We start from the raw sequence: 27,493 nt of genomic DNA, 5'->3' as shown, positions 1-27,493 counted from the left end.
GTTCATGCCAGCTATATAACAGATGGTTTTCCATCAAGGGACACAAGTCGACACAATCGACACAAGTATCACTTTGCTTTGTTCGATATTCAATGAGCAACAGAGAGAATAATACTTTTGTCACACTTGTGTCTCTTGCTGGAAAACAACTATAGTAAGCTTTACCCATGAGAACCAATGTGTAGTTTGCGGCCCAAGGATAACAATAATAGATGGGGAATGTCTGTCCTCCTTCCACATTTACTACCGTGTATAGTGCGAATATTAACAACGGAAACAGGCATGAGACAGACGTCCCCGTCTAATGTAGCTTTCTCTCTTCCATAATGGATTACCCCCACTCCTTCAAGCCTCACTTTAGTATGTTATATAGCTCACTGGTTTGTGCCCTCAAGAGAATACGAGTACGATCGCGTCGGGCGTGATGTGCGTACGCGACTTTTCGCGAAGCTGCATTTAGTGGATTTAGTGAATTTGACGGGTTGGAGTGGTGAGTCGCGGTGAGGTTAACGGCGAATGGCAGAGCCTTTCTCGGAAAATCGATTAAATCCAGGCAGACCGCGGAGAGATTCGACTACGCTCATGTCGTCGCGTGATCGTCGCCGTTCACTATAGAGAAGTTCGGCCGATGGCGGCTGTCAACTGGCGGATCTCGGCCTTCATTCGGACAGTTCTCGGCTGTTTCTCAAAAAATCTCGTCTGTTCCGATCTGAAAATAGCCGCTGCACACTCGCGTTGAATGCACGCGAAACAATTTATAAGACTGTGTGACTAAGGAGGCTTTTATATGACATCGGGCAAGGAAACAATGGGGTAAGTAATTCCGGCGAGGTGTTCCGCACGACCTTTTAAGGGTGTGTAACGTGCATGTATACACGACGGCTAATTTTCGTTCCGCATTCGTGTGCGTACGACGAATTATCCTTAATGCGCCTGTCACCGGCCTCTATCGTGCCGCACAAACTAGATGCGGAAGGCAATGCCCCTCTGCAACGCGTTACTGCGTTTTTCTGCGTATGTGTTTCACTGGCATACACGTTTTCCCGTCTTAATTAGCGATACTAATACAGCACGTACGCGAGTAATACGAGTCAGAATAATTTTCCTGTTTCGCATTCATATAATAATGCTGAAATTGGTCAAGAACACTCTTTCATTGTTTAATTTGTAACATTTGTTTTACTGTTTTTATAATTAGAACAAAAATTTAATTCGTCAAGTTTGCATAGAAATTTTTAAATGAGCAAAAAATATGTAGGATTTATTAAATATACATATATATCTTTTAAATATACATATGTATGATTACATAGGACATTTATATGATATAAATATCTTTTATTCTATTTTTAGCTAAAATTACAGTGTAATTGCAATTTTACCAAATTAATTTTTTTATTTCCCATTATTTATTGCATTATAATGTGATTTTGTAAGTTATTTTTTAATTCTGATTTATTTCGATTTTATGTGCAATGAAAATGATCTTGTAGTTGGCTGAAACATTTATAAATATTTTTTAATATACTAATTACTATCATGATCAACTAGTTTGTCTGCTCTTTTGTTTTAAAGTTATTTCTATTCTCATATTTAACAATGTAAGACATATATTAAGTTTTATTTGATTTGTCATTATATAAGTCATTAAGTACAAATAATATTAATGCTATTTTTATAAAGTCTTATTATATATAGATAACCTTGTTTATAATTTTATAAGAACTCTGCCATGTTTTTAAATATGCACTTGTATTAATGAGGTCGGATAAAAATAGATGTTTTGTATCATATATGGAAAATCACACACTCTTCTATTATCATTTAAACTGATTACAGTGAACAACCAATCTTTACGTGCAAAGCGCACGTATTTCACATTGATCCCAAGACCAAACGGTCTTGGGTGCCTGCATCATCAGCAGCAATATCAGTATCATTCTTCTATGATTCTACTAGAAGTCTATATAGAATAATTTCAGTTGAAGGAACAAAGGTAATTATAAATAGTATTTAACAGTATAAAAATAATATGGACTCCTATCTAACGCATACAAACATTTTTTAGGCCGTCATAAATAGTACAGTTACTCCAAACATGACTTTTACAAAAACATCACAGAAATTTGGCCAATGGTCGGACGTCAGGGCAAATACCGTGTACGGTTTAGGTTTTGCATCCGAGGCTGAATTAGGAAAGGTTTGTATTGAGCTTACTTTCATTAAAATTTACAAAGCAGAAATCTTTATATATCATACTCTCAGAAGAAATATTTTTTGTTAACAGTTTATCGAGAAGTTTCATGAGGTAAAAGAAGCCACTAAGCTGGCCAGTGCAAAGTTACAATCGAACAGTTCTTCAGTTACACCGGCCACCAGCGCAAATGTCAGTCCAATTACGTCTCGATCGGGTATGCCGTCGTCGGAGCAAGATCTCATAGATCCACCAAACTCCTCGATGATTAACTCCAATGTGTCAGCGTCGAACAACCCAAATCCAAATGCCAATATGATTTCCGCTCAGAACAGTGTATCTTCGGTAAGCAGCAGTCCTTTACCTGGTAGTTGTCAAAATAAAGTGGACGACGAATTGAAAAACGCAGTCCATTCAAGATCACAGAGTGTTTCTCAGCAGAGTACAGAAAGTCCGCAGCATCAAGGAAAATCGGTACAATTGAGCTCACAAAGTGGACAGTCGGCTGAGCAGCTCAAATATGAGAATGATAGGTTGAAACATGCTTTAGCTCAAAGTTCTGTTAACGCAAAAAAATGGGAGGTAAGATTCAAAATGTCTTTTTAGAGAATTACACATAAATACAAGTATTGTGTAAATAAAGGTATTATAAATGGCATTTTGTTACAGGTTGAATTGAATAATCTTAAAAGTAACAATGCAAGACTAACGAGTGCTTTACAAGAATCTACAGCCAATGTCGACGAATGGAAGAGGCAGTTGCAATTGTACAAAGATGAAAATGCCAAAATAAAAGCTAGATATGCTGATTTGGAATCTGGAAAGATCGCGGAAGGAAATAGTGAAGCTCTAAGATTGAGAGTTGAAGCATTGGAAAGTGAACTAAGAACGCGAAATGAAGAAATCAAAGCTCTCACTATGGCCACTAAAAATAAAGATTTTGTGGTATGTAGAGTTTTAATACTTTCTAATATTAGTATTAGTTTTTTAATATTTTTTTTTGTCAAATATTTGATTAACAAATATTTTTTTTTATTTTGTAAGGCTCTACAGAAAGAGAACGCAGAACTTCGCGAGATGTTGAATGTAGTTCACGAACAATTAGAACTTGCGTTAAGTGCGAACAAGGTTCAAAAACAAAATTTGGATACGTTAAATGTCAGATTAGCTGGCTGTATACAGGATTTGGCAACTGTACATCGAGAAATCTCAAATACACTGCAAACTTAAGTACAGTTTGCACTGTATTTGTAGGAAACCTAAGAATGCCTTTCTTAGGTCTTTTGTATTTACTATAAGCGCGATGTACGAATGGATGAAATAGATTAATGAAAGGGAGAAGTTCCAAAAAAGTCGAACGCAGATTAATCGAGCAGAAAAATTATAGAATACTGAGATGATCACCTCAAAAATAGTACACTACAGAAGAGAGGTTGCTCCCTGAACATGTATTTATATTGAATTGAAAACCTGACCTGTTTAGCGTTTCTCTTTAGGAATAAGTTTCGTGCCATAATTGTGCTATCGTTACACAGAATAGGACACTTGATCTTACCATCTGTTTTCTTTCTTCTGATATTCTATATACATATGTAATATGCATATAATGTATAGTCATCCAGTCAAACTTTACACACTTGACTTTATTTCTAAAATTAAGAAAGTGATCGGATGAGTTTTTTTCCTAAAAATTGAAAAAAATGTTTTTACATTTTTCTGGTGATGGTACGGAATTTTAATGTTTATTCAAATATTATTTTTTCAAATTTTGTATTATATTGAAAGTTATTTGTTTTTTACAACATATTAAAACTTAATATTTATTACTGGACTCTTATTCTAGATATAATAATAATAATAATAATAATAGTTTTTACATGAACGTGGCGACACAACTGTATGATTATTAAATTAGTAAAAATTGATAAATAAGAAATTTAAGATATAAAGTCCAAAAATTACCAAATATTACATATAGAATATTTCATAAAATATGAGTATTATGTTCTGTCTTCCGACGAATTCAGGAATAAATTTTTTAATGGAATTTTGAATGGGAGTCTAGTAATTTAAGAGATATGGATCGATCAAAACATGTTGACTAGATATTGATAAGTAGTACGTAGAGAGAAGGGAGTACATTTGTGAACACCATGTTGCATTTAAGCAATTTAAATATTCTATATCACAAACTTTTGATGTTTTTTAAACATTTTCTGAAAAAAATACAGGAACAATTTTTTCGTGGTTTGTGATATTTAAATTGTTTAAATTTGTGCCAATATTCAAATGCACCCTCATCCTTTTACACAACAGGGTGTTTAAAAAATATGCGATCACATTTATATATTGTATTGAAGTGATCAGGCAAGTGAAAAAAAGTTTATATAAATCCAAATATGAAAATGCTTTATATGAATGAGTTATAAAATATTAATGGTTTATTAGCAAAATTTCTTGTCGCTTTCATTGTTTTGTAGAAAATTAACTAATTCTGAAACAAATGCATATCAGTTATTGTTTATATTTTTTTAAATAACATAAAATTCTAATTAACTTATATAAACTAGTAAACAAATAGAATGCTTGTACATATAATAAAAAATGTGGACAATAAGAAAAATCAATTTCAAGCAATTTATAGATAGAAATGAAGAAACGCTATAATAGTATCTTTTTTATATTTCCTTTATCTACTTTAGATTAAATTTGATAATCTGTAGTGATGTAACAGTAATTTTATTTTACTTTTTTACTTTTCTACGGCTTCAATTTTAGATATAAGGCAACGATGACAAATACGGAATTTTTGCGATTTCTAGAAAATGTCTGCATAATGTAGATTAACTAATTGAGAAAAAAATGACTTCTGTATGCGAAATGATTAAGAATTACTCTTTTAAATTTATAAGATTATCTTCGAACTTTATTGTACAAAGTGTTTTCTTTAGCCATGCTTTACATTAATAACGTGTGTACGCACAGATTGATTAGACATTTACCACATTCGGATATAAAGCATGTCTGTGATAATTTTAAATGTATTATGTTTTTAATATTTATTTTTATGGATTAAAAATTAAATACTTTTATTATTTTTTAAGAATTTATGTACACGTAACCAGAGAAAAATGAAATTCCGATACCTATCTTAATTTAAAATTGTTCCATTGATTTTCTATTATAAATATCGGCGTATTATCTTTCATGAAACATTCTACGTATAGCTTTTTTTCTGTGATGTCAAATGGAAAATATATCAGATGGTGAAGTTAAATGTCCTACTCTGTAAAGTTCTATGAAAAGAGCATACGTTTATTGTTGAATTTGTCGTACGCATGAGTACCATTCTTATGTATAAAACAGTAGAACGGCGACTGTCCCAAGTATGTTTGTGAGAGAAATGTTTTCTTAAAAAACGTTCCTGAAAATCATCCATTTAGATGAAAGAAAGCAAAAGAGAAAATACAGAATTCTTCCGACAGAAACTATCGATATCACGACGACAAATATATAAAATTCCGCTTTTTTAAATACATTATCTAATATTAAAGGATGCACCCATCGTCTCTCACAACTACTGCGTTTCAGTGCTAACATATGTATAGAGAATATCTCAGGCATCACGCATTTTCTCTCAACTGTAAATTCTTTGTTTACAAGCGAATAATCAAAGAATTCAGAGATGAAAGGGAATGTAGTGAATCTGGAATTTGTACATACATTTATTTCAGTTTTGAATCTTGCAGTACTCGTGCGACATGCCATTCTAATAATTATGTAAAATCAATTATCGAATTAATTTTATATTGAAATCGCATTTGATCTTAGATCTTAATATGTTTAATTAAAAAAAAAAAAAAAAACATTTAGTGCAATTTACGTCAAGCTTGAGATTATATACAGTATGACAGTACTGGAAGGTTTAAAGTGATATTATATTTATCAATGAAGCTATGTAATATCGTTATTAGCAAAATTATTTATTTAAGAAATTAGATTTCGCACTTTGTATTACAATACTTTATAGGTATTATCATCTTGTATTATACCATAAAAATAGTCCTGTTATTGCATACATACTTTGTGTGTAACATTTTGACGGCCGGACGTTTTGCATGACGTCTGTTGTCAGCGCCTTTCACAGGATTGCACAATAATGAATACGTGAACTGGGACACAGACCTAATTAAGCATCAGATAACTGGCGTTTAATGGTGATGTAACTGCGCGAGCGAAGTCTCTCGATACGTGACAACGACCGTTAAAATGTTAATATTTATGTTTTTTTACGATATGTTTTATTTTATGTGTTTGACAATTGTATTTGTTATTGGAATAGTTGTTACCCACCATCGATTTTTCGAATTAATCTATCTATTAATAGATAGAATTAATTTATTCGGATAATCGACGTTTTACTGTACAATGTAGAGATACTTTGATTTTATATAATAAGTACTGAGAAGCTAATGATTGTTGCATAAATTATAACGCGCATTTATAATTAAGTGATTAACACGTGCACTTGTATCGAATCCATCGGACACAAAATGTGTAATAATTTCGTACCAATTTTCGACCGTGGATTTGTATAATTTTTTATATTTCATTTTTATACAAAAATTTACGTTGAACGTATACGTTTGTTACGTTTTTCTTTGTCTCACAAATATCGGAGAATGTATTATTATTGAAAGCACTACACTATTGTCGTTGCTACTGCTGTTACTTCTGCTATTGCGATCACTACGCTATTATTAAGTCACTCTCTCATCCTACTATTACTATCGCTTAAATCTCTACTCTCACCCACTTTCTCTACATCTATTATTAAGATCTTTATTATGTCATTATTTTATTACTTAGTATTATTGCGAGTGGCATTGCCGTTAGAGATATTTTTACCAATGTTACAAGTACATTGCATTACTTGCGCCTGCAGAAATGTTTAATAGTTAGATACATATAAAACATATCAAGGACGTCACGCGATTACTCTGATATGCGTTTTCCGAACTTTTTTTTTCTTATTTTTGAAACATAGACTTTCTTATAACAAGTCATAGTTACCTGTGAACACTATTAACAAAAGGTCTGCACATTTAACATGAGTAATGTTTAGTAAAACCCCAATTATATAACAAAACTATTTAATTCGATTGTATTGCATTCATATTATTCTTGCATATACCCAATTTTGTTTATTATTAATAATTTAGAAAGATCTGAGATGTTGGACACGCACTGTATAGAATTGTTAACGATAGACACTCTTGACTATATAAGGTGATTCGTTATTGACAGTGTAAATGGGAAGGAGATAATTTTGCTTGAAAAAATAAATTAAAAAGGTATGACAATATTAATTTTTTTTTAATGAAATTTTATTTTTTAAAATTTTGAAATTTTTAAAAATTATTAATATTTTGCAATTACTATCTTTTTAATTTTAGGTTTTCATAATTTTTAATGATATTGTATATCAGCTTGATAAATTTGGTTCATAATTGACGGCTCTCTATCTAAATAAATGAATAAACTACGATATTTTATATTTAAAAAAATAAAAACAGCCTTGACAAATAGTTCGACAACTTGAATTATTTCTTATTATATTTTGGGTGAGATATCTTAATCTTTTTATTCATATTTTGCGAAAATTATAACACAAATGGTGAATCAATGTAGGAAATACCACTTTTTGAGTTACAAGTAATTAGAAATTAAGATCTTTTTGTGAAGTTTCATGTGAAAATGATAAAATTACATTCAAATAATTTTAGAATTTAGTTTAATGAAACTTTAATTAAAAATTTGATTATAAAGATGTATACATACAATAAAAATTCGAGAAAAAATTGTAGTCGTTTTAAATGTTGATTTTTTTTTCAACTGCTTTGGTAAGAAAAAAAATCAACTTTAAATTTATTAGTATTATTAAAATAATGTATTGCGGAACACCTTGTACAGTCAAAAGATAGGTGATAAGTAAAATTATGACATATGTACGATTGGAAAATGTGTGTAACATGATTCCTTTGCTACGCACAATTAAAGATCATCAACGAGATTTGTTTTGATATGTTTGATAAAGGTTTTTCAGTATGCAGTACTAGCATGTGTTATTTTTTTTTATAAGTTCGTACGATATGTTGAGAATATACATTTTACCGTTAAGAGGACTATGTATCATATTCCGCAAAATCTAAGAAATTTATTATCAGGATATTATTTATGGTTACGAATGATTATAGCATTCAGCTCGCATAATCTTCGCTGTACTATAATTGTATAGTGCAGACGCGTAAGGGAACGATTCGCACAAGGAGTCTGAACGATTCTCTCAAAGTGGTAAAGGTGATAAACCTAGACAAATTTTTAGTAGAGAATTAGATAAGACAAGTGCAAGATGTGCTAGAGAATGCACTTTTTATCGTACCGACAGTATATATATATGTATGTATCGGAAAAAATGTTGAGGAGATGGATTTTCAATTTGAGGAATTGGAAACGGAAGCCTCGCTTGCCATATGTAATCTTAATAAAACATTTTCAGACGGCTCCACCGCATTTTTCTTCGTTATAAGTTCTGCACACTAACTCTCTTGATGCGAGTTATAATAATTATGCACGATGTATGCTCAAAAATTTATTATAACAACGGAGATCTTTTAAAAGAAATTATTTTTCAATATATGTATATTCGGTCCATCGATACACAAGTTTCTTTAGACCTTTATAGAAATAACATCGTCATTCGAGAGACGGAAATCATAGATATCCATAGATAACAATGCTTATGTAGTATTGGATGGTATATTGGATTCATCGAATTCCTCTTGAATGAATCATCGAATACCGATTACAATGTCGAGTGAATAAATTGAATCTGAACAGGTATGTTGCGCAAGTGTGACGTCATACATATAAACAAGGTGTACGCATGGATGTACGCAAAAGTAATATCCTGTATTCAGCAATTAAATTTAATAATATTTTGAAACCTTAATATATTTATATATTCCTGAAGATATTGAAATATTTTTATTATAAAGTTTGCTTAAAAAAAATAGATTAATTTATTATTTGGTTCATAATTGACGGCTCTCTATCTAAATAAATGAATAAACTACAATATTTTTTATTTAAAAAAATAAAAACAGCCTTGAAAAATAGTTCGACAACTTGAATTATTTCTTATTATATTTTGGGTGAGATATCTTAATCTTTTTATTCATAATTTGTATTGAAAAACCTAATCGCTCTCCTAAGTGCTACGCCTCAATATTATGATATAACTGCTTATTTTTAGTCTGGTTTCTGTCTGGTTCGTCACGATTAAAAGTGTAACTTCCGAGTCACTCTGTATGTGCTGATTCCGTCACGCATTCTACGTGTTCAAAAGCGTCACGATTTCGTTCTCATTCAATCAAGGATTATGAATCACGTATATACTTCGTAATATTATTCACTAAGAAACCAAGAAAACACGTAATAAATGATAGAAGTTTTGAATCTCATTAAAATTATATGAAGCATATTTTATTTGCATATAAACTTTTTATATTTAATATTTTCTTAATTAAAAAAATTTTTTTTTTAATTTGTGACATAACTTTTGTCGCAATTAATAAAAAAAAATGTAAGAAAACAAGCTATCACACAAAGTGGTATAACTAAAAATTTTAATTGCGTGCAAGATTTTCAATTTTAATTAAAAAATTTTAATTTAAAATCTCACGCATGCGTTAAATAATAATATAATTAATAATCTAATAATATTCAGTAATTGTACAGTATTTTTTAAATCGAATTTGGTTTGCTTATACGTCTATTGATCTCGTGTATGGCGCCAATTTGGCGACTTGCTATTTCTTGGCTTGCTACAGGATGTTCCGTTCTCCACATCATTTTACTCGGCACTACGTCGTCATCCCCACCAGTAGACTTGCTCTCACTCCTCGACTCCGACACTGTCCTTAATATCCGCTGTCAGAACACTTCCATTCGTTAGTGAGCAAAGTATCCACATATATCACGTAACGAAAAATCACTCCGAAAGTAGCCGGCATTTTGTGTAAACTGTCAGTGGAATACCAACGTGAGTAGTAATATTGCGATTATTTACATTAGACTTAATTAGTGGATATTTGTGTACAATTATTGAAATTAATATTTTAATGAGAATTGTGTCAATATGGTGCTTAATTAGTGCGATTGAGTTCATCAATTTTAGACAACTATAGTTAAACGCGTTTAAATATAATCAGTGCAGTGATTGCGCAATTTTAGATAACTTATCAGTGAACAGATTACCCACTTAATACAACTATAATTTTGTAATTTAAATTTCTAAAAATGTTAATAAATTTTAGAAATTTATAAAAAGCATAATTATTCTTTAAGTCAATTCATTTTTTCAAACAACTACAATTTGTATTGAAATATTGTTAGAAAAAAGCTACAGAATTTTATCTAACAAATATTTTCTTAATTATCGCATATTGTAATCATTTTTGCTTCTGAAAAAGAAACATTAAATTCGAATAAATCATTCTGAGAACCAGACACTAAATAAAAAAAGTAGAGGTCACGTCACACTTCCGTCATCATGGACAATTATATTAATGGACTGCACGTATACATTTGGTACCTTGAACTTTTTATTTCTATTAAAGACTCGTAGTTCATTATCGTTAATGTTTGGCAGAGAGAAACAATTCATCAAAGTTTCAAATCGAACAATCGATATCGATTATACGTGTTCCGCTTCTTGCCATTAAATCTATTTCAATAAAAGCTTGATACTTTAACCGTAGATTCTTTGCAACACAAAAAAAATAAAAATTAGAAGTTAATGGAGTTAAGTCTTCGAATTTTTAATTTATTATTATAGTTATATATATATATATATATATATATATATATATATATATATATATATATAATAATAAAGAATTAGAAAATGTGTATAATATTCATAGCTCAACAACGATTTCTTCTTATACCGCATTAATTCTATATTTTTTCCTCCAAAAAAATACTTAACAATTATTAAATCGTGATAATGCTCTGTGCTTAAAAATCAATTAGAGCCAAACAATTAGACTGAATTCTGTTTATTCTAATTATTGCCGTTAAATCCCGAATTTATTTTAGCAAACAAATATTGTTCGATGACTCCGTCAACATAAATGTATATCCCCCACCAATAAATTCCTTTCCTCTCTTCTTACGTGCTACTTCACGGTAACCGGTAACGTACCAAAGAATATGTTGTGAATTGTCAGTCAGTTACGTGAACCGGTACAGTGTGCCGGTAAAAACACATCTCCGTCGTGAAAGGTAAAACAAGCCACACCCTAAGTGTTACTTCGCCGATTTGATCAATATTATCCTGCGGTATCCTGCGACATGGCATATCTTTGTCGTCATTTCCTAAAAAAGCAAAGTGATACAATCATTGTGATAGGTATTTAGCGACAAGCGAATAGACATAACGCGTTACACACGATGAGATCATCATCACTAACGTGATGTATCTGAAATAAGTCAAGGACATTTCGCATCGCCGGATTACATAGTTTATATGCGTTCATTATGACTGATGAGTTATCATCATTTTAATTATAATTATAATTTATTATAATTAAATTCTATACTTGTAATATAAAAAATTTCATTAAAATCGTAAGTCTTTATTTTCTAAAAATCTCAAAGAAATTAATATCAGTATGAAATGATTAATAATCTAATATTGAGAAATTAAAAATTAAGAAATTTAAAAAGATTACTAAACTTTCGAAGTCACTAAAATAATTTTATCGATAAATTTTTTTTATAAATTTCATTCAAAAAATAAAATGCTGGTAAATAACTGTTTGTGTGTTGAACACTTCATATCTTATTAATACAATATTAAAATGCTTTCAGATAACAAACAAGATGGCAGCTAGTCAATATTATCACGTACAGGTAATTTATGTTAATCTTATAGCGGCATTGAAATTCTTGGAATAATGACTGAGTGCAAGACGAATGACTCACTTTGATTTTTCGATTCTGTTTTCATTTCTTGCCGATAAATGATTTTTATATAAATATTTTTATATAAATTTCTAGTATGTTTCTAAAAAATTTACAAAAGAGCTCTGCAGATATTTGTTTTATCAATTTGGAAATTAATTTTTTTTAAGGAAAATTATTAAAGCGTCACTAATCTTCAAATTACAATAGAAAAAACTTTCAGCAAATTAAATTTGACATAGAAATAAATAATAAAGTTTAATTTTGCATTTAATATCGATTATCCTCTTGTCGATTTAAATGAAACAATTTAAACTAACATTTTATTTATGTTTTCAGTGCACGCCTACTGTGTATCCGGCCGATCCTTTCAATGCTGAGGAAGATGCAAAACTCTTGCGAACCGCTGTGAAGAGTTCCGATAGTCGATGCATCGTCGACGTCCTGGCTCGTCGGGGCATCGTACAGCGGTTGGAGATCTCCGATAAGTTCAAGGCGATGTACGGCAAAGATCTTATTTCCGAGTTGAAGGACGAGTTGTCCGGAAACCTGAAAAAAACCATCTCCGCCTTGATGACGCCTCTTCCCCAGTTTTACGCCAAGGCATTGCACGATGCCATTTCCGGTGCGGGTACCAAGGAAGACGTGCTCATTGAGGTCCTTGTGTCTCTCAGCAATTACGGCATCAAGACCATATCAGCCGTTTACAAAGATCGTAAGTTCCACCAATGCAGTATATTCTTGAAGGCTGAATTTTCGTCGTTCGTCTCTGTTTAGCTTTATTCCCTGTTGTAAAACAGAAAACTTATTTAAGAATTTTATTTAAGAACTTTAAAAATTTTAAAGTTGAAAAATAAAATTTTTTCCCTTCTGCATTAAAGCATAGTATATATATTTTGCATTATCCATACTTCTTTATTATATAATTATTTTATAAACTTTAAATTACATATGCCTCTTAATTTATCTCCTCAGTGTACGACAACGAGCTGGAAGATGATCTCAAGAGTGATACTTCCGGCCATTTTCAGAGGCTTTTGGTGTCATTGTCTTGTGTAAGTAATAGCTAGAAGATATTATCCATTCTGTCAATTCTTCTTTATTTTTTGGTTGTTCAATTTAGGCCGGTAGAGACGAGAATCCTGATGTCGATGTGGAGGCCGCAGTTCAGGATGCCGAGCAACTTTACGCCGCAGGTGAAGGACAATGGGGCACGGACGAGAGCACTTTCAATGCCATTCTGTTGACTAGAAGTTATCCACAATTACGAAGGATCTTCAAGGAATATGAACGCATCGCTGGAAGCAGTTTGGAGGACGCTATTAAACGGGAATTTTCTGGTGCTCTTGAAGATGGTTACTTAGCTCTAGGTATGAAATAATTAAATGTTATTAGCAATTTATTCATTTATCATGCCGTTTCTTTTTCAGCTGTAAATTAAATACTTTGTTCTTCAAAATAATTTATCTTACGTTATTTGTTTTAAAATTTTTCAGTGAGATGCGCTTCTGACAAGACTGCTTATTTCGCGCGAAAACTGTACAAAGCTATGCGCGGACTCGGCACAACCGATTCAACATTAATACGTATAATTGTGGGGCGATCGGAGATCGATTTGGGCGATATTAAAGAGGCTTACGAAAGAATGTACAACAAACCTCTTGCAGAAGCCATCGACGTAAGTAAAATATATTATTTCTTGCAACCGCTAAATTTACTGATAAATTTACACCATTTATTATCGTACACTGTTTATCGGCATATCTATTTTATTTGCTTTTTTTTCCATCATATTTTTTTATTTCCAAGAGCATGGAAAGTCAAAAAAAGATGGAAGCATAATAATTTATATAATAATAGAACTATATATTAAATAATTTGAATCTATTTTCAGCGCATCAATTCTAAGCTCTTAATTCATTTACTTACTTGATAAAATAATGCTTTATCCTTGGTTATATTATGTTACGCTACTGCGCCATAAATAATTATATCATAATTATATCATTTGTGCACTCACATGCGACGCATCCCTTACTTCGCGGTCGATGAAGGCTGCATTTAGTCGCTGAACTAAACAATAATAATAATAATCTATTAACGGACGTACGCTCAACACTTCGTGTAACTTTTCATAAATTTCAGGGCGACTGCTCCGGTGACTACAAGGTGCTCTTGATTAAACTTCTCGGATGAAAATATTTCAATTGTACAACATCCTCTTTTATTGTACGCGGATATTTTATACACATAATGTTTCATTGTACCTGAAACAATCTCAATACATTTAATTCCTTATAAGTATTTTGCTAACTGTTAATGGTGAATATGGCTTTATTCGTGTTATTTATATTTCGCATTTAATTAGAGTAATGCAACGTGTGTATAAAACAAATTATAAAATAACAAAAAATTTGTACTTGGACATTTATGTATATGGATCTCTGAAGATCCATAAAATAAAAATTGATCTGTTAATTGGCACTGTATGCACGAATTAATTACAGTTATTGATTGATGCGAAAATTTATCCTTCATTGTACTAATTCCATTAATCACTCTGCATGCATGCTAATATTATTTTTATACATCTATAAATACATGAATATCGTGATTCGGGATGATATTAGTTTTAAATTTTCTTTTTATATTTACAGAATGACTGCAGCGATGACTTTAAGTGGCTTCTGATCGCGCTATTGAATTAATGAGCTCTAAGAGAATCATTTATATTACTAAAAGCCCAGTCAGATATTTTGCTCGTCAATATGAATGGCAATCATTTAAAAGCATGCAAATGTGACACATACATTTATCTGCAATAAACTTGCAAATCAATTCTCAGCTCATTTCATTGATAACGCGAAAGAATCATTGTTTTTTTTTTTTTTTTTTAATTGCACTACTGAGTGGAAAAAACTACTGATAGAAATGTAAAATTACAAATAGCATAATTAAATGAGTTATAATAACAAAGAAAGAAGGTAATATTTGAAATAATGAGAATATATAAAATAAATGTATAAAATGTTGAGGATTATAATCAACAATTCTATAATTTGTATAATAAATCTATAAAATTACAAAAAAATTATGTCTACAATAGAAAATAGTTATCAAACAAACATAGAATTGTCTTATACATAAGTGAGCACATCTTAAATGTTTTAATATAAAATATATATTGTGAATATAACACAGAAATAAAAAAAAGTATATATGGTATATGTATAAAAATTTTACATTACTTATTTAAAAATGCTCTATATCATGCTAAAATCTTTCAACCTCTTTTTTAAGAAATAAAGCTATTCATAGCCGTGGATGCCTTGTCACGCATTTTTGTTGATAAAAATCATTTTTATTGATGAAGATATACGGTAGACTTTTACCAGTATAATATTGTACCAAGAATAACAGAAATCCAATAAAAAAATATGAAGAAAAGGAAGACCTCTATTAGCGAATGCGAGGGAAGGGAGCCTTGGCTATAAGCAGCAATCATTTGTTCCTGCCTGTGGCTATCAACAGGTGGGCTAACATTGATAAATAGATTAGAAATGGTATTGTCTATTATGTACTGCATCTTTCTGTGTAATTTTGTGTCAACACAACCTAATTTTATTGAAGAAACAGGTAATTTCAGAACTTTCCCTAAAATCTCAAAACATGCGTGGAACTTGTCAGATTCAATATCTATATCATAAATACGTAAGCAAATCTCGACTTCCAATGCATCAACAATATCCTCTCCTGCACAAATAGGTGGTGGATTTCGAGCTAAAAATATATTAAAATAAAATATAAAATGTATAAATATGAAATTGCGTATCTCTTGATTTTCAATCAAATGTTACCTGAAACTGTCTCGTTAATTATACAAAAATTGTTGAATGTTAACGTGAGTGAAATCCCATAATCATGTTCTAAATAGCTTGCGTTTGCACATACTACATAAAAAAAACAGTAATATTAAATAAATTTTATGGCATTGCATAATTTAATAATATTACTCACATTTTCCATTTAATGAAATTGCATTCCATACAATATATGTACAACATCCACAGTCATAATTTATACATTCGCAACCATCATCATGCGCTGCCATAATAAATTTATCTGAAAAATAGAAAGCATTCTCTCAACTTATATCATTTCATAAAAATATTAAATTATATTTTTTTAAATTTAATTTTTATACGTAATTATAAGATATGAATATAGATATATATAATTATAATATATGAATATACAAAGAATTGTTACTATAATTATTGAAATAATTATTAAAAACTTAAAAAATAATTTGTCTTTTATTTCTTGAAAATAATATTGTATATTAAAATTGTACTTATAAAAATATGTCAATACATTTTACATATACAGGATGTTCATTTGAAAACTTTCCAGCTGATTATCTCGAAAAGTATGAAAGATACAAAAAAAAGCTAAAACACGTGTTCCATGATTTCGAGGGGGAAAGAGAACGGCATTATCAATTTTTTATTTGGAAGGCGTTTTCAACGTAAATCGAAGGTCAAATTTGTTTTTTTAAATGGAAACCTATATTTTTTATTGCAGAATTTTATTCTACACAAAAAAACAAGTAACTTCTATAGGAAACATTTTTTTATTTGATCACTATTTTAGGAGATATTTAAGAAAATAGCAAGGCCTAGTTACTGCATAAAATTTTGTCATTTATTATAACAAATGTTCAAAATGTTCTCCGTTGGTTGCTAAACAATAATAAAGACGATTCTCAAATTCTGAACGAACATTTTGGAAGGTATCTGTTGGAATAGCTCTACATCCCTGTACAATTTTTTGACGCAAAGAATTAAATGTAGCAGCAGTTCTACGAGCACACTAATCTTTTTCTCCATGAATAAAAATAATTTTAATTCGTTCTTCTAAAGAATACACCATTTTATAAAGTTTAATTATGATATTCCTTCAGATAATCTCTGGTACAAGTCTCACATTTGACTGAATAGTACACTGTTCTATTGAAAGACATAAAGGAACGGGATTTAACATAACATAAACGATCTGATCAACTTTGTTTTCGAAAGATACGTATAAATATCAACAAGTTGTGTCAAAGTATTGTACAGGAATGTAGAGCTATTTCAACAGATACCTTCCAAAATGTTCGTTCAGAATTTGAGAATCGTCTTTATTATTGTTTAGCAAACAACGGAGAACATTTTGAACATTTGTTATAATAAATGACAAAATTTTATGCAGTAACTAGGCCTTGCTATTTTCTTAAATATCTCCTAAAATAGTGATCGAATAAAAAAATGTTTCCTATAAAAGTTACTTGTTTTTTTGTGTAGAATAAAATTCTGCAATAAAAAATATAGGTTTTCATTTAAAAAAACAAATTTGACCTTCAAATTACGTTGAAAACGCCTTCCAAATAAAAAATTGATAATGCCGTTCTCTTTCCCCCTCGAAATCATGGAACACGTGTTTAACTTTTTTTGTATCTTTCATACTTTTCGAGATAATCAGCTGGAAAGTTTTCAAATAAACATCCTGTATATATATATATGTATATAACAAAAATATACATACTTTTTATACATACCATCTGTATCGATGTTTAAAATTGTGCGATCTGATAACTTTATCACACTTTGTCTTGGTATCTTTTCAGCTTCAACATAGAAGAATAATATAATACTTATAATGCTAATGCAACGTAACTGTTTCATTTTTCTGGTATTATTATCACGATAATTAATTCTCAAATTAAATATCAGAAACACAGTACTTTTCCGCTGCTTGTGCGTAGGATCAATTGGAACCTTTAAGACCTTATCTTTGGGAATCCCACACCACCCCTTACAGAAATAAAATGCCTAACCTGGCCTAATCTGACCTAACCGTTTAATCACCAGTCCTTAATCCACTAGTGTAAAAAAAATCAACTAAATGTCACATTGATGGCATGTTAAATACACAATAAAAAAAAAGTCCTTAGTCCACAGAAACGTTATGCCGAGTTTAAATTCCGGTATGCAATATCTGTAACAAAAGTGATTAGCAATACTTTATGCAGCTAGAATCCTAATAAAACAAATTTTCATAATGAATATTGAATTGTCGTAGAAATAAGATTAGATATTAATTATAATTAGAATTTATTTCAATCGTAAGAAATATTTTTTGATTGTCATATGTTACTTTAATAGTAGAAAATTTATACTTTAAATAAGACATTCATCTCAATTTAAAGAAATACACGTATATAAGAGCAGTATCTTAACCTTGTATAATTACATTCTATTTTCAGTATTATTAAAATAATTTTTTAATTTAAAAATTTAATTAAACCTAATTTTTTACCTTTTTATAAATAACGTGTTTCAAAATAGTGTTGTCATTTTGGATGATTTTTGCAATTTGGTAGTATTCTGAAACTAATCGAAAACAGATTTCACACACAGTAAAAATATATATAAATAAATTTACGTAATCATATCACAAAAAAATTAACCTATACTTTATACGACTAATATAATAATGCAACAATGACGTTCTTTGTATTAAATACGTGATTAGTTAACGCCTAATCTACAGTGTGCTTTTTACGTACTGTTTCTTGCTCTCTTCCTTTCGTATTTTTGCTTTTTATGTGTTTGTTGCATGGAATCAAGAAACACCGTGATTTACAATTTCTCTTTTTTGAATTTTCCGAAGAAAAATATGCCTTTACATAAAGGCAAAAAGGCAGAAAACAACAATCAAAAAGCACATTGTAGATTGGGCTTAAGTGTTCATGTTCGTGACGCTAGTGATGTGGATAGAGCCAAATGAATTTGTGACGCATATCGGGACATATTTAAAGTTCGTGGTTCGTATCTACATATTTGCGCATCATGATAGTTGATTATTAGCAGATTATTAGAAATGACAACGCTACTTTGAAGCAGCTTATTCTATGAAAAGGTAAAAAATAAAGTTCTTATATTACAAATATAAGATAATATGCGATACAAAATGTTACATTATTATAGAAGATTAATATTAATACTGTTCTTTATAATTATATTTTTTTTAATACGAAGTAAATATTTTATTATAGTAGTGTAAATTTCCTGCTATTAGAGAAACATATATTTCTCAGTTATAATTGCAGAAAGTATCCCGGTTGAAATAAATTGGTTATAATAAAACAACATCCGCGACTTCGGGTTTGTAAAAAGGATTTTGATAAAATTATTGAATTAGAAAGAATTATAACAAGAAAATTGAAAAGAAATTTTATGAATTTCTTTTTCAGTCTTAGCTTCTGTAAGTGAAGATTTTTAACATTTTTAAAAATATTCTTAAAATAAATAACCTTCATCCTGGAGTATTATAGAAATTGCGTTACAGAAATGGCGTAAGAATGACGAAGATAGAAAAAGTGAAGGAAAGAGAGAGAAAGAGAGAGCAGAGGGGGGATAAAGATGGGCGGGAAAAGGAAAGGAAATCAGAATATGATAGGATGAACATTTAGAATCGTTGATTGAAGCGATGATCACATACGTGTTGCGTGTAGAACGTAGAAGAGATCAGATTATGAGGGGACGGAGGGTGGAAAGAGAATGAACCGTCAGGAGCAGGAGCAGGAGCAACAGCAGCAACAACAACGACGACGGCGGCAGCAGCGATCACGACGGTGTGACTGCCATCTTGATCGTGACGCGCAACTCAGAGGTCGTGGTCTCCACCAGTGACGAAGCCACTGGAGTTTTGACGTGGCTGCTACGTACCTGCCCGACTGCCCACTCCGATTGCAGCAAACTTGGTGACGAGAAATACGTAACTGGTAAGTACCCCAGCTGGAGAATAATAACAACCGAGCATGGACCACCGCGCTCGCGCTCGGCTCTCACGCACGGCAAAACGGCTCGAGAGCCTGATACGGACGAGCGTTTCCGTTTTCTCGCCGCCGTAACCCGCGCGACGATCCGCTTTTACGTCTGCTGTGCGACGATATGCCGTGAAATATGGCGACCCGACGAGAAACACGCACGTATTTCTCGTCGCTAAGCTAATGGGGGTTACGCGAGCCCTCTGACATTTGTTCACATATGCTCGGTGAACCAGCGATCGCGCTACCAGAGGTGCGTCAGATCGAGGGAAATTCTCGTGCTTCCTCATGCGGCGATTCGCCGCTCTCCACCACCGCGAGTGCCTCGAGTGTTTATTGTTCTCCCGTATTATTTTTAGATCCGCTTATGTAAATGACGCAGTAGCACCATCAGACCTTTCATTGGCGGGAACTTTGAAATGCACGGATAATTTGTACTCTGTTTTTCTTTTTATTTTGATTGTTCCGCGAGAATTTTTTATAAAAAGACGTGTGCAAGCTTTTACATTATTGTTTATTTTTCGCAATTACATTCAATGGGAAACAAAATACAACAAATAACTTTTTAATGCAAAAATTCTGTTGTGTTTAATTAAAAATACATAATAATTTGTGACATTGTTTAATTACATAGATATATTGATAATATATTGTTATATATATTGTTATAGATTTTAAAATTAAATAAAATTAATTTTTTTAAATTTTGTGTATTAGATATACAATGAGTACAATCGATTTGATGTTGCAGAGCTCGTGAGGTAGCCGGGCTATGGAAAGTATGGTCGAGGAAAATGGATCAGCTGTCGATCCGTTGTCCCAGGGTTCCCAGAGCGGCGACGCACCAGCAATTGCAACTTCGGTACAATCTATCGATAGAACGCATCAGCAGCAAACTCACCATCTGGTAGCTTCTACCAGCATTGTGCAACTGACACTACCTACATCAGGAACAACACAGGTATACAGGAGGTTCTCCTGTGTATCTATGTCTGATAATTTGCCTTCCTTTATTTCGAAGCATGCTTATATCATTTGCAATACAATTACAATTTTTTGAAATATAATTGCAATTTAGATTCAATCTTGCATAATGCTGGTTGTACCGTAGGAATATAAAATTTTCTTAAGATTACTTAGTCTCTAGATTATATTACTTATACTTAGAATATTGGGAGTACTTTTCATAGGTATAAGATCTTGAAAGGTATACGTTATGTGTACACATTAGAAGTTTTATATAAATAAGCTGTAACCTTTCTCATAGTAAAGGGAAAATGACATGTACATTATTCCTTCCTATTTATAGCACAAATTATTACACATGATATGTAATATAATATATATATAGTCTATGCAGTAATGTATGCACCAATTTTTGGACATATAAGGAATAATGATCATGTATGTATATATAATTGTAATTATATAGATATAGTTTGAGCAATATAATTTAATTTTTTATAATGTTTTATATAATCTAACACTTGTATGATTTTTATACAGGTGCAATCTGTTATACAACCCAATCAACAGTCTGTAATACAAACTGCGACGAATATACAACCTGTTGCCATCTCCAAAGGAAACGTTATTCTGGTTAGCAAACCCAATTCTGTTATACAAACTGCACAAGGCAGTTTACAAACTCTTCAGGTAAGATTTGTTATATATCGTATGTTTTTTTTTTTTTTTTTTGTAATCTGTTTCAAAACTTCTTTTGCCCAGATATATATCAAGAGATATACACACACATAACATATAATTGAATCTGTACATATTTGAAAAATATAAAATATTTATGTAATAATAAATTAAAAGTTACATAACTTTGCTTTTTGTTAAGGTGGTTGAAACTGCTAGTGATGACAGTTTCTCAGATGAAGACTCACCTAAAAAGAGAAATATTCTTACCAGACGACCATCTTATAGAAAAATTCTCAACGATTTAGGTGGAGGAGAAATTACAGGTAAGATAACATAGTGCTTTTGCTTAAAAAGATTTATTGAAACATGCTTGTAGAAATTTATATCGTACGATAGAAATTTATAAAATATCAAAATTGTAATTTTATACTAGATCGTTAATTTGTGTTACGTAATCTAACTACATCATTCGCGTAATTTGTCTAACAGTTTGTTGTGGATGCATGTTGTAAAAGAAATATTAAAAATAAATAATTGCATTCGCGTATTTTATTCGCGTAAAATGTTTATTAAGAGTGCATGTCAGTTCATACAAATAAATAATATGAATATATGAAATAAATAATGTAGTGACTTACACTTGCACATTTATATTTTAAAATTATGTAAATTTAAAGAATTTTAATCAAAGTTACATAACATTATTGATGTTCTTCCTTCGTTTTTTAATCATATTGTGTATATTAATATAGTTTGTCATATATACTTTTGAAATATATAATGAATATGTGATGTGCTAAAGCTTTTCAGCACTTGGTAGTTTAGATTGCAAGTAAAATAAAAGCTCTTTTAAAGCAGATTAAGAGCGTGATCAGTAAAGGTATGATACATTTTTTATATGCTTTGCGTTGCATATGTAACAGAAGTATGCCATACCAAGCTCGTACAACATTGCGGTAAATTGATTTAAAACAGATGTGGAAGTTCAGATTTATTAAGACCTTAGGAGGATTTGTGTGCAGATTGCTCCTCTGACCATTACCTTAACACTGTTAAGCAAATAACTAGCCAACAAAGCAATTTATAATTGCAAAAAGTGAAACCCTTCTTCGTAAACAGTAAAAAATTAGATAAATAATAGTCCTAAATTATCGTTTACTTAAATTTTAAATAATAATAATTTTGGAAGATTTATCATCAACGAACACATTCACGTCCACCGTGATAATATACTACGAACCACAATATATTACAATTATCAGCTTGTGAAATTATATGTTAATTTAGTTGATCTTATATTACAGAATATATTAAAAGATAAGATCAATTGGTAGTGATATTAGAAATAAATGTCGATATTGAATAAATAAAAAAAGGATACTATAATAATTGAAAATATTGAAATAAAATTCGAAATAGTTATATTTTAGCGGATTTATTCTTCGAAGAAACAAATTTTTTGCATGAAATCGTAGGTCGTATCATCTCGCCCCTGCTCTTGATATACATTCCTATATATTTTTCAAATTAATAACTTATAGAAATAAACTTATATGTTACTTATGTTGAGTTCTATGTGAAATAATGAGCCGTTTATGTAAATTGTTTTTTTTTTCTTTTTATCAAGAATTTAATTATTTCTCATTTAATGTTTGAAAACTAATTATCTTACATAAGTGTTTTGAAGTATTTCCTATTTCCTTTTTGTATGAGCTGACTGCACACAGCACAACAATAAATATATACCAATAATCAGCAGCCAGAAAGGAAATAGTTCAACAAATTATGATCATATATGTTACATTTTATTCTTTTTATTCATATCACTGTGTTAAAACTTTACTTTCTGGATGCAAGTACATGCAAATATCTAGAAAAAAAGAAAGCAAAAAACGATACACTATATGTAGAGCGATGCACAAATTAGCGATACCGGTTACGAGCTAATTGTGGGGTTTGGGTTGATTCGGTGTTACAGACGGTCGTTTGCCCCCCTTAGAATCATCTTCCGAGTGTGATTCTAACGTGGACAGTGAAGTGTCTTCCCATTCGCTCCATTACCAAACAGGTTGGTTACTTTATCTTCCGTTTACATATCTTTCCTGGCTGTATTACATTCCACAGGCTGTCCATGTACATACATGTATTCTTCTGCATACCGAAGGAGATGATGTTAGAGGGGTACTTAATTAAAAAAAAAAAAAAAAAAAAGAAAAGAGATTAGTCCAAGATCCATTCACATTTTCAATTGTCTTCCATCCCTGTGTGTACTGCCTAACGTGATATCTCGTTTCTCACGATACTCGCTTGGTGTGGCATTCTTGCTTATGGGATAATATCGATATATTCGTCATTCGGATCATTCGACATGCGACAAAAGGCGCTGATGTTTTTAAAACATCTTTCGTACGAGATATTGTGAAAACACAAATACGATAAGTGTCATTTATGTCACGCACATGAAATCTTTCTTCAATACAAATGCATCCATCATTTTTAGTGCATTATTGATGCACGGCACATCATTATTTGGATCGTTAATTTTCTTTAAGAACATTACATCCGTTATATTTTTCATATAATTTGTTTTACAGTAATTCCTGCCGGTACTATACAAATTGCGACCCAAGGGGAGGGAGTTCCGGGGCTTCATACATTAACTATGAGCAATGCGGCGACAGCGGGTGGAGCTATAGTGCAGTATGCACAGGGCCAGGACGGTCAATTTTTTGTGCCAGGTGTGCTTTTGCATCATTTCCAAGATATCAGAAAATTTATTTTACTTTATGGATTTTGTTTTTATTAAATTGCAACGTTGAATTAATTGCACGTTGTACATATTGTCAACGTACTATAATAACTTGATGCAATAAAATCTTATATTAATATATTATTCTATACTGTAAGAGTATAATAGCAGAGATTATCATATGAATTCTATGATTTTTAATAATTAATAATTAATTTTTTTAATAATTAATTTTCTAAGTTTTAAGAAATATGGCAAAAAATTTTATCAAGCAAAATAAAGTTAAATTGTTTAGTAAAAAATTGTAAAATTTTGACGTACGCAACGTAAAAATTTTGAAAGTCCAGTTTCTTGCAATGTTCCAGCTTATACAGGTCATGGAGTTGTAGTGGAGGATGCCGCGCGAAAGAGAGAATTAAGGTTGCTGAAGAACAGGTAAACTAAAAATAAACTTTATATAATACATACAAAGAACAATATATATAACAATATATATAAAAATATTATAAAAAATATATAGAAAAATGAAATATCTTTTTGTAAAGAAAAACATTCTTATTTCTATTTTTGATGTGTGCAGAGAAGCGGCGCGTGAATGTAGAAGAAAGAAAAAGGAATATATAAAGTGCTTAGAAAATCGTGTTGCGGTATTGGAAAACAGGAATCAGACGCTAATCGACGAGCTGAAGTCGTTAAAGGAACTATATCAGCAGAAAACCGACTGAGATTGGTGTTTAAAGCCTGCGCGACAGTGTATCAAAACTATTATCCAGTCGAAGAACCTGTACATGTCTTGTTTGTGTACATTATCCTAAATGTTGCTAGGGGTAAGCGATGGTGATGTACATGCATTCTTATAGATAAGCGTTTTTCTGTAACATACTGTATTTAAGTACGAATACGAAGGCTTGTGAAACTTGCTGTTACTAAAGCGGGAAGCCAAAGGTATATGAGACATGGAGACAGCAAACACGTAGGCAAGATTTGGTATATCAGTTTCTATTTTGGATAAATCTAGCCGTTCACTCCGAATTAGCGTGTTCGGAATAAGCTCTACGTACTTGAAAGAAATTTCGACCTCGAACATTTAGATTGTAATAACTTAATATGGTATGGTGTTTGTTTAGCATCATTATTTATCAACCGTTCATAATAGACAAATGTCTGCCTTGCTTCGACGCAATTATTTTTTCTATATATATTTTATATAATCATTGGCTGGTTTAATTCTTTCCGCATGTGAAAGTGTGTTTTTGAGTAGAAATGCAAAGTCTCTTGCCTTCCTGCACGAAAATCTTTCTTTGAGGTGCATCCTGTTAGTTACAACGTTGCAACGTTAGTTAAATTACATACTTGTGACAAAATTTCAAACTATATATAAGTACACTGTGTGTATTAATTAAGCTTTATACAATCGAGTCTTTCTATTCTAAACTCTTTACGGATCTTATTTCAAAGCTTGTCTCACAATCTAAATGATTACACATATATGCTTGTCTTCTTTCATTTTCTTACTTTAATGTGAAAATGTGATAAATGTGAAGTGATGAATGACAAAATAGCAAAACTCATAGCAGATATTTAACAGTACAAATATCACAGAAAATAATTTTTTCATATCAATTTTTGAGAAAATAAAACAATGTAGTCAATTGTTTTCGAAAACGACCTAATTTTTTTCTGTCGTTTTGGGTGATACATTTCATAGATATGATAAATGAAAAAAATTGGTAAAGATTGTCAATATATTTGTGAACGTAACACAAATTATCTTGTATGTTTTTTTTTCGAGTAAATGTTAGTGGAAAATGCGGCAAAGCAAGGCACCTAATACGCCTTTGTCCATTATAAACAGATCTTAATACACGATTTGTTATAAAAATAATGAAACCATTGGTTTCACAAAAAAAAAAAAATAATTGGAAAGTATGCAATGCAATGCTAAAAATGATCTGCTTCTAATATAAACTCGCTTTAAAATTGAATATACTCTTCTACAAAAAAAATCTTGGCATTGTACGTAGAAAACTGTAAAGATAGGTACGTAATAACAATGTTCGAGTCAATGCAATGCAAGAGAAGAAACAGTAAGACGCATCTCTCATTTTCATAATGCCTGCATCGCTTTTCTGTTTGCTGTATAAATGTGCGTACAGAGCGATATTATATCGCTTTTAAAATGAGTAAAATGATCATGTTTTACGTCTCGTCAGAATGATCCGTTAAACGCTGGAGAATACAACTTGTAAAATATGAATGTAATATACATCAGGAGTGCCTTGAAGATTTATGTATACTTGTGGAATACATATACACATGTATGGCGGCAAAAAAATTCGCAACATTTGTGTATGTATGTATATACGTGAAGGAAGTTATGTTGTAGGTAAATATGGGTAGATATATATGATATTTTTAAAGTATATTATTAATATAGTTTTATGTACTTGACACATGCAAACTCTATCACGTGAATTGTATTATTTTTGGGAACTCGTGTTCCCGCGTAATCTCATCATTGTCAAATCGAAACCAATTACTGACACATAATCGGAATTTCGCGCAATGTATTGTGAACAACATGCATGGTTATACCATGAAAAAATAACGATAAAAATCCCAAATAAAGAGCATAATTTTTTTAACAAAAATCGTTGCAAGTTCGTGATGCATCGTGAGTTTTAGTTGCTTTCTTGGCATAAATGATTTTTGAAATTATGCATACGCATTATCATAACAAATACGTCTACTTACGCGTTTTCCGATGCATACAATGATATTTAAATTATTTACCGCAGAAATACGTACCGAAATTTGTATTTAACTGGACACATCCCTTAGAATTTCGTATTTTACTGATTCATCTTAATCTATTAGCTTTGTAATGCTAACATGCATAATGAACATTGTCAATTTATGAAACATTGCTTAAGAGCAAAAAAAAAAAGAAAACAAAATGAAAGAACCATTAGAGATAATAAATGTGCCGTATCCTTTACAT

General features: G+C 30.9%; 4 protein-coding genes across 28 annotated transcripts; 3 read left to right on the top strand and 1 right to left on the bottom strand.

The window, feature by feature from the left end:
• The first annotated feature begins 384 nt into the window (after positions 1–384).
• On the top strand, positions 385–8,758 carry homer (protein). Of its 2 annotated transcripts, XM_012380450.2 has the most exons (7): positions 385–813; positions 1,840–1,996; positions 2,069–2,200; positions 2,288–2,539; positions 2,636–2,776; positions 2,864–3,139; positions 3,239–8,758. In XM_012380450.2, the coding sequence occupies exons 1-7, from the start codon at positions 788–790 to the stop codon at positions 3,422–3,424; spliced, it is 1,170 nt and encodes a 389-aa protein (XP_012235873.1). In that variant the 5' UTR covers positions 385–787; the 3' UTR covers positions 3,425–8,758. The 2 variants fall into 2 exon arrangements, with proteins under 2 accessions (XP_012235873.1, XP_012235872.1); XM_012380449.2 differs by having other exon boundaries at positions 386–813; positions 2,288–2,776.
• Positions 8,759–10,156: 1,398 nt separating this feature from the next.
• LOC136996910 (annexin B9-like) lies at positions 10,157–15,314 on the top strand. Of its 3 annotated transcripts, none has more exons than XM_067354057.1 (7): positions 10,157–10,298; positions 12,131–12,172; positions 12,563–12,938; positions 13,199–13,278; positions 13,347–13,593; positions 13,720–13,901; positions 14,881–15,314. In XM_067354057.1, the coding sequence occupies exons 2-7, from the start codon at positions 12,143–12,145 to the stop codon at positions 14,929–14,931; spliced, it is 966 nt and encodes a 321-aa protein (XP_067210158.1). In that variant the 5' UTR covers positions 10,157–10,298; positions 12,131–12,142; the 3' UTR covers positions 14,932–15,314. The 3 variants fall into 3 exon arrangements, with proteins under 3 accessions (XP_067210158.1, XP_067210153.1, XP_067210165.1); XM_067354052.1 differs by lacking the exon at positions 14,881–15,314 and adding an exon at positions 14,369–14,712; XM_067354064.1 differs by lacking the exons at positions 10,157–10,298; positions 14,881–15,314 and adding exons at positions 11,442–11,542; positions 14,369–14,712.
• Positions 15,098–20,413, bottom strand: LOC105680025 (uncharacterized). 9 transcript variants are annotated; one of them, XM_067354013.1, is made up of 5 exons: positions 19,996–20,413; positions 17,823–17,891; positions 16,241–16,345; positions 16,081–16,173; positions 15,098–16,003 (listed from the first exon to the last, which is right to left on the bottom strand). In XM_067354013.1, exons 1-5 carry the CDS (start codon positions 20,384–20,386, stop codon positions 15,612–15,614), a joined length of 1,050 nt encoding a protein of 349 aa, XP_067210114.1. In that variant the 5' UTR covers positions 20,387–20,413; the 3' UTR covers positions 15,098–15,611. The 9 variants fall into 9 exon arrangements, 1 of the variants encoding a protein (XP_067210114.1); XR_010889943.1 differs by adding exons at positions 18,009–18,262; positions 18,584–18,657 and having other exon boundaries at positions 15,811–16,345; positions 19,996–20,133; XR_010889941.1 differs by lacking the exon at positions 19,996–20,413 and adding exons at positions 18,009–18,262; positions 18,584–18,657; positions 19,769–19,901 and having other exon boundaries at positions 15,811–16,345.
• CrebB (Cyclic-AMP response element binding protein B) lies at positions 19,910–27,490 on the top strand. Of its 14 annotated transcripts, XM_067354082.1 has the most exons (9): positions 20,212–20,349; positions 20,456–20,517; positions 20,848–21,057; positions 21,603–21,752; positions 21,943–22,066; positions 23,722–23,811; positions 24,338–24,481; positions 24,858–24,927; positions 25,073–27,490. In XM_067354082.1, exons 3-9 carry the CDS (start codon positions 20,869–20,871, stop codon positions 25,215–25,217), a joined length of 912 nt encoding a protein of 303 aa, XP_067210183.1. In that variant the 5' UTR covers positions 20,212–20,349; positions 20,456–20,517; positions 20,848–20,868; the 3' UTR covers positions 25,218–27,490. The 14 variants fall into 14 exon arrangements, with proteins under 14 accessions (XP_067210225.1, XP_067210197.1, XP_067210187.1 ...); XM_067354124.1 differs by lacking the exons at positions 20,212–20,349; positions 20,456–20,517 and adding an exon at positions 19,910–20,051 and having other exon boundaries at positions 20,848–20,958; positions 24,867–24,927; XM_067354096.1 differs by lacking the exons at positions 20,212–20,349; positions 20,456–20,517 and adding an exon at positions 19,910–20,051 and having other exon boundaries at positions 20,848–20,958.
• Positions 27,491–27,493: the final 3 nt, after the last annotated feature.

The sequence above is a fragment of the Linepithema humile genome, chromosome 1 (genome assembly GCF_040581485.1).
Source record: "Linepithema humile isolate Giens D197 chromosome 1, Lhum_UNIL_v1.0, whole genome shotgun sequence".
Taxonomy (NCBI): domain Eukaryota; kingdom Metazoa; phylum Arthropoda; class Insecta; order Hymenoptera; family Formicidae; genus Linepithema; species Linepithema humile.
This window is presented reverse-complemented; position numbering and strand designations above follow the sequence as displayed.

Bases quoted from the DNA above. Each gene is read 5' to 3' on its own strand.
- homer (XM_012380449.2), top strand. From the start codon at position 788: ATGACATCGGGCAAGGAAACAATGGG. The intron at 814-1,839 runs GTAAGTAATTCC...AACTGATTACAG, and splicing joins TCGGGCAAGGAAACAATGGG to TGAACAACCAATCTTTACGT. The intron at 2,201-2,287 runs GTTTGTATTGAG...TTTTGTTAACAG, and splicing joins CCGAGGCTGAATTAGGAAAG to TTTATCGAGAAGTTTCATGA.
- LOC136996910 (XM_067354057.1), top strand. From the start codon at position 12,143: ATGGCAGCTAGTCAATATTATCACGTACAG. The intron at 12,939-13,198 runs GTAAGTTCCACC...TTATCTCCTCAG, and splicing joins ATCAGCCGTTTACAAAGATC to TGTACGACAACGAGCTGGAA. The intron at 13,902-14,880 runs GTAAGTAAAATA...TTATATTTACAG, and splicing joins CTCTTGCAGAAGCCATCGAC to AATGACTGCAGCGATGACTT.
- LOC105680025 (XM_067354013.1), bottom strand. From the start codon at position 20,386: ATGAGGAAGCACGAGAATTTCCCTCGATCTGACGCACCTCTGGTAGCG. The intron at 17,892-19,995 runs GTACGTAGCAGC...TCTATGTTGAAG, and splicing joins CGGAGTGGGCAGTCGGGCAG to CTGAAAAGATACCAAGACAA. The intron at 16,346-17,822 runs GTATGTATAAAA...TCTATTTTTCAG, and splicing joins TTTAAACATCGATACAGATG to ATAAATTTATTATGGCAGCG.
- CrebB (XM_067354071.1), top strand. From the start codon at position 20,869: ATGGAAAGTATGGTCGAGGAAAATGGATCAGCTGTCGATCCGTTGTCC. The intron at 21,753-21,942 runs GTAAGATTTGTT...CTTTTTGTTAAG, and splicing joins GCAGTTTACAAACTCTTCAG to GTGGTTGAAACTGCTAGTGA. The intron at 22,067-23,721 runs GTAAGATAACAT...TCGGTGTTACAG, and splicing joins AGGTGGAGGAGAAATTACAG to ACGGTCGTTTGCCCCCCTTA.